Here is a 5875-nt window from a genome sequence, read left to right as displayed (position 1 = left end):
TTGCATTATTATTTATTTAAAATGGGTTACACAGAGGTAGAAAATTTAAATATTATAGGAATTAAGATAGAGTAGTTAAGATATTCTCCATAGTTTATTTTAATTCCTAATAATATTTCAATTTTCTACTTCTGTGTAACCCATTTTAATTAAATACTAATACAAACTGTCAAACAATAACAATGTTATCATGACATTACTACCTGCCACTGTCACGACCTACCATACATATATAAGATTGTCCATGAGTAATTGGCTCCACGCGGTCTAATTAGTGAGATTTACTTAAAATACCTATACGCATTTTGGACTATATCAATGTCCGATATGTCAAAATATATTACAACTAAATCTAAATCCTTTGTAATTGGAAAAAAGGCAGAAATGCCTGAAAGAGGTCTAACAATTACAGGATGTCTTATTTTCTTAATAAAAAAAAAACATCATTTCGTTTTTTAATATTATCTCGCCTATTATTAGAGATGGACCTAACAAACCCTATATGACTATGCTCGACAAGAAATGTTCTATCCAAATATGTAATAAATATACAGGGTGTTCCATTTAAATTAACAAAGTTACCATCTGCGGCCATTTTGTTTGAACTTCATTTGTTTTTCTACTATCATTTTCGAAAACTTCATAAAAAATCGTGCAACTTTTGTATTTCACATTTTTTTATAACTCTTAAAACAAAAAAGTTAAAGGGGGTGGGTCAAAATATAGTGAATCACCCTGTACATTAAAAAAATAAGAATCATCAAAGAAAACTAAAGCCTAAAAAACTTAAAATAAATAAATCATGAGCTGGTAGAGAAACCACTTTAACCGCTCAGTTATTTGTCGAGAAACGAATTGAACGCATGAACAAAACGAACTCCAGTCAAGAACTTAAGACGCGCGTGATTTTTAAATTTCTCAATTTCTCGGTATCTCGACACTTTTTTCTCGTCCCGAATAAGGCCAGATTTCCCGGGAATTTTCGCTTCGAGAAGTCTCGACCAGAAACCCTAGTTCAGACCAACAAGTGATGATTTCTACTACCAGTATTTTTGAGAGCCGCGAGATTACTACACTGAAAGAAATGGGCTTATTAAACTGTTTATCTAGAATAATGTGTATAGCGCATATTAAAACTTTTATAATCAATATACAACTTTTATTAAAAAAAAGCAATCATCTCCATACTCATTATTCAATCAGTTTAACTGGAAGGTGCTTAATACACCTTATGCATCTATGAAATAAAGGTTATAATGAATTACTTATACATTATTAGTTGTTATAGACNAAAATCTCACCGGAATAAGAATATTCAAATTACCACGAGAAAAAAAAATCCCAACGATGAATATTGGAGAGCGACGAGAATTGTTAACGAGTCGGTTTTCGCACGTCGATTTTTTCACATAAAATTAATTTATCTCATTTATAACTTTTCCCACATTCAAACGTACCAAGTATCCATTCCAAAAAAGATTAAAATTATCCTTAATGATAAAACGATTTACGACTGACCCCTTTTTTGTGGGACAAACCACACGTAATAAAAAAGGACATTTATTATACCTTAATCGGTAACAAAAATTCCCTAGGATCGTAAAAGGCGGCGGCACAACGCAAATCGTATCGATACAAATGCCAAAGGATAGACATGAACAATATTGTATCGAAGATTACAAATGCCAAAGGGAGACATGAAATGTTATACCTACCGATGAGTATTTATGAATATAGATAGAAGTACGAACATAAGACCAGGATTATTCGAATTAGAACACACTTGTATTTAAACTAAAATACGAATACTACTCGACAAGAACGGCGAAGTTGGTGATTATACACGCGTAATATCTGGGGCAGGATTAAAAAAAATCGGAACTCCGATCATCGCACATAATATGTGCGATAAGACACATTTTTCCTCAACAAATAGTAAGATGTCGTCAAAACGTCGCCGACATACTATTTTCGTAAGCTTTCGTTTGCTTATATCTAAAAAAGAATTTATATGCAATAAGCGACGGATACGGTGCCACGACCCTCCTCGCGCTTTCTATCGTTTACGAAGACTTCGTTTACATAGAATATTCGTCTTTAAATTATTTTCGTCGTATCTAAAATTCTAAAAACGATACGAATACGCGAGACCTAAGAGATGCGTCACTTACAGACACCGTTCATCTTTTACGAATATAGTCCTTAAAAACGATAACTTACGGTAAAAACTATATTTATTCTCGAAAATAGATACTCGCGATTAAATAATCGTTAGGATAAATTAAAGCAATATGACGTCGTTGTGGGTCATTTTTGACGATAACGCCGAAGATTAGGGCGAAAGCGGGTAACCTTCACATTAGACAAACCGTATTAAAGCTGAGCGATCCACAACGATTATAAAATTGCATAGAGATAACACTTCGAAGTACATGCTTTCATTCTAAATCTTATTTTAAAATTTGCCTCCGGATAAGAAGCTTCCTAGAAAAGAAAAAGAAATCGGTACGAACACGACGGCTAGAGATTCGAAGCCGGACCGCTGGCACCCGGCTCGAAATACGAAACGTTCAGTCTCCCGTCCGACCTAGCCGTTCAAAACCACACGTCGGAACTTTTTGTCCCATCATCATCGACTTTATTTTACGACCAGATATATTGTTAGTCGTCGTTCTCGCGCGAGATTATCGAACTGTCGTAGTTTAAAATAGCGATCGTTTAATTTCGGAAAGTTATCTTAACGGAAATCGAGAAATATGGCCGACACGGATACCCAGAATTCGGCAGCGCCCGTCGCAGGTTCCGCCGGTGGCGGAGGTGCCACTACTTCCTCTTCGTCGTCTCCTCAAACCCAATCTCCGACTAAGAAAGAGAAGAAAGCGAAAAATCCAAGGACCAAGCCATCTCACCCGCCGACCTCCGAAATGGTAAATAACGCCATAAAAGGACTGAAAGAACGCGGAGGTTCTTCTTTACAAGCCATTAAAAAATACATCGCAGCCAACTACAAAGTGGACGCGGAAAAAGTGGCGCCTTTCATCAAGAAATATCTAAAAGGGTCCGTGGCGTCGGGAATGCTCGTTCAAACGAAGGGTAAGGGGGCTTCGGGCTCGTTTAAATTAGCTTCTGCCTCTTCCGGATCGGCAAAATCTCCTTCAACCGCCGATAAGAAGAAGACAAGCGGCGCCGCCGCCGCCGCCACAACTAAAACTAAAAAATCGGTAAACAAGAGGACAACCGCCGCATCCGCGGATAAGACTCCGGTTTCTGTTAAGACAACGAAAAAAGTTTCTCCTAAGACGAAGAAATCTGCAGCGGAAAAGAAAAGTGGCGTAGTCGTCGCGTCCACTAAATCCAAAAAATCCGCCGCCGAAAAGAAACCCGCGGTATCTAGAACGGCAACGTCCGTTTCCGCGGCAAAACCGAAATCTCCATCAAAAGCGAAGAAGTCCAACAAAGCGGGTCCGACGAAGAAACCCAAAGCGCCAAAACCCAAAACGGCAAAATCTCCAGTTTCCATTTCCACTTCGGCATCGTCTTCCCCAAAATCAAGAAAAGCCGCTTCGCCAAAAAAGAAGAAGTGAACCCTAAGGATGACGACGGCTATAACGTAAACGGCGTCGTTCGCCTAATTACGAAAGCCGCCGAAACGACGTCTTCTTTCTCTTTTTCGTATCTACCTATATGCGGACATTAACGTCGACCACAATTATCGATTTTCGCCTCATCGACATATTAAAATGAGGCTAATATGATAAATCATATATTTGTCTCCTACACAATGCTGTATGTAATTTATATTGTCACAATTATTCTTGAGGAACAAAAGTTGCCATTGTTACAGTTTTGCATCGCAATCTTATCTAACACGTTCGTACTTGCAATAAATTTACCTCTTGAAATGGAGACAATCAACAAATAGATCATTATTGGCCAGTTAGTCTACTGAGTCCGGTTCCAAAGATATTAGAAAGAATAGTTCTGGATAATATGGGCTGCAATACCAATATTTTTTCTGCTAATATGGTTTTGTAGAAAAACTGCAATAAAACAATTTCTTATAACGTTATGCAGTTTATTAGACAAGGATAAAAATATGCAGGGCTTTTCATGGACTTCAGCAAGACGTTTAATCCTGTGGATAAAGAACTTTTTATTATATTTGTAACAGCAAACAAATGGTGTCGTAGAGTATTAGATACATTGAAAAGTGGATTGGAAAAGTATTGGTGTCCCCCAAGGATCTGTTTTGACACCAATATTGTTTTTACTATTTGTAAATGACTTGGTACGCCTTGATTTGTATGATGACCATTTCAGGTTATGAACTGTATTTGTTATTTGGTCAATCGGATAATGATAATTATAAAGCAAGTCTTAGTGGCAAGTATACCTATACTTGACGAATGGCTCTGTGATCTTCTTCAATCTATCACATGAATACTGTCCAATATGAAGGCGTAATATTGGGAATGAGGATACAAAAGTAAAATAGAGTGCTATTTTGTATTACAGATACTTATAAAATAAAAGCGGATTGTAATATATCACCATGATGAATACTTATAAAGGTACGTTCGCCGTTCGCGAATAGCTCGCGAATACCTAATAGTTTATTCGCAAAATGTTTACGATAAGATCGCGATCAGATCGTGTAACATTGGCAGCGTATCCATCGGTAAACATATTATTATTACTGTTACGCCACGCGCCATAAGGTTCCGTCCAACCCCCCTCTTCATTGTTTTGAGGTGTGGGACGAAAGCTAGGGTGTTGGCACATAAGCCCTATACACACATAGACAGAAGAGTTTAGGTTAGAGTAGTGTTAAGACACCTTGTGAGAACTTATTATAAGTCATTAAATAAGTGAAAAATCAAGCCAAGGGTTTCATTAACAAAATCAATCAGTGCCCCGTAATAATCCTGTCTGTCAGGGCAGGCAAAAGGAGATAATACCAGAAGGTGCTTCGTGCACAATCAAACAATTACGGACAGTTCGCACACGAGTACAAGTCTTGCTCGCGATCAGTTCGCGTACACCTCGCGAACAGATCGCGAGCAGTTACACATTGACGTCTACAAAAACGAATATGTATGTTTAGTATTGTTGCTCAAGATGTTTAGTCGGTAAATAAATATAAAAAAACTACTTTGTTTTCAGTGAAACTTCCCGACTCGATTGACTGACGTGACATTCTTCCTTGAAGGATGAGTGCAAAATATCATTCGCCATTTCCTTTTAAGGTTATACAATTGCACAAAATCCGTAAAGAAATAAAACAATTCCGCCCCGACAAAGTGGCCTCCGATTTTTAATATCCTTCCCTCTCCTTGACATACGGGTAGTCCTGGCCCTCATCCAAGGCAATTCACTCGAAGCTTTACGACTTTATGTTAACTAATGCCCCGTACTCCATTTCATCGCCGTCTGGTAGTCCTGCACATTCGCGATTTGCGTCCGCTTTAAAAACTATCGCTCAAGCGAGGGGAGACGCAGTTTTTCCGCCGTCGTCGCCCCCATAAATCTAACCATTATTATTAAGTGCGGCACGTCGCGTCGGGCTCCGAGGGGCCCCGCGGATTGTTTTTAATTTATTTATCGCCTCCGATTTAATTAGAGTAAGAGGGGCTCGTTGCTCGTTGCGTTGTTGAAAAATGTATGTTCTGATTACAGATGTTAGTTTATAGACCAGGAAAATAAGCGAAAAAAAAAGAGAAACTCCAAAAAATTCCTATCCGCGATATTATTGTAAAATTGTCTAAAGGAACATAATACAAGACATCTCTCATCTCGTGAGTCAAAAAATTTTAATAGCTAACTTTTCTATTTAAACAAATAAGTGATGAAAACAGTTTTTTCACTTTGCAGGAAA

At 37.8% G+C, this 5875-nt stretch overlaps 1 protein-coding gene across 1 annotated transcript; it reads left to right on the top strand.

The window, feature by feature from the left end:
* The first annotated feature begins 2639 nt into the window (after positions 1-2639).
* On the top strand, positions 2640-3677 carry LOC111692817 (histone H1-like). Its single transcript, XM_023456942.1, has one exon. The coding sequence runs from the start codon at positions 2757-2759 to the stop codon at positions 3582-3584; it is 828 nt and encodes a 275-aa protein (XP_023312710.1). The 5' UTR covers positions 2640-2756; the 3' UTR covers positions 3585-3677.
* The last annotated feature ends 2198 nt before the right edge of the window (positions 3678-5875 follow it).

The sequence above is a fragment of the Anoplophora glabripennis genome, unplaced genomic scaffold, assembly GCF_000390285.2.
Source record: "Anoplophora glabripennis isolate ALB-LARVAE unplaced genomic scaffold, Agla_2.0 scaffold3647, whole genome shotgun sequence".
Lineage (NCBI taxonomy): Eukaryota > Metazoa > Arthropoda > Insecta > Coleoptera > Cerambycidae > Anoplophora > Anoplophora glabripennis.
Note: the sequence above shows the minus strand (reverse complement) of the source record. Positions and strands in the feature narration are given on the sequence as shown.

Bases quoted from the DNA above. Each gene is read 5' to 3' on its own strand.
- LOC111692817 (XM_023456942.1), top strand. From the start codon at position 2,757: ATGGCCGACACGGATACCCAGAATTCGGCAGCGCCCGTCGCAGGTTCC.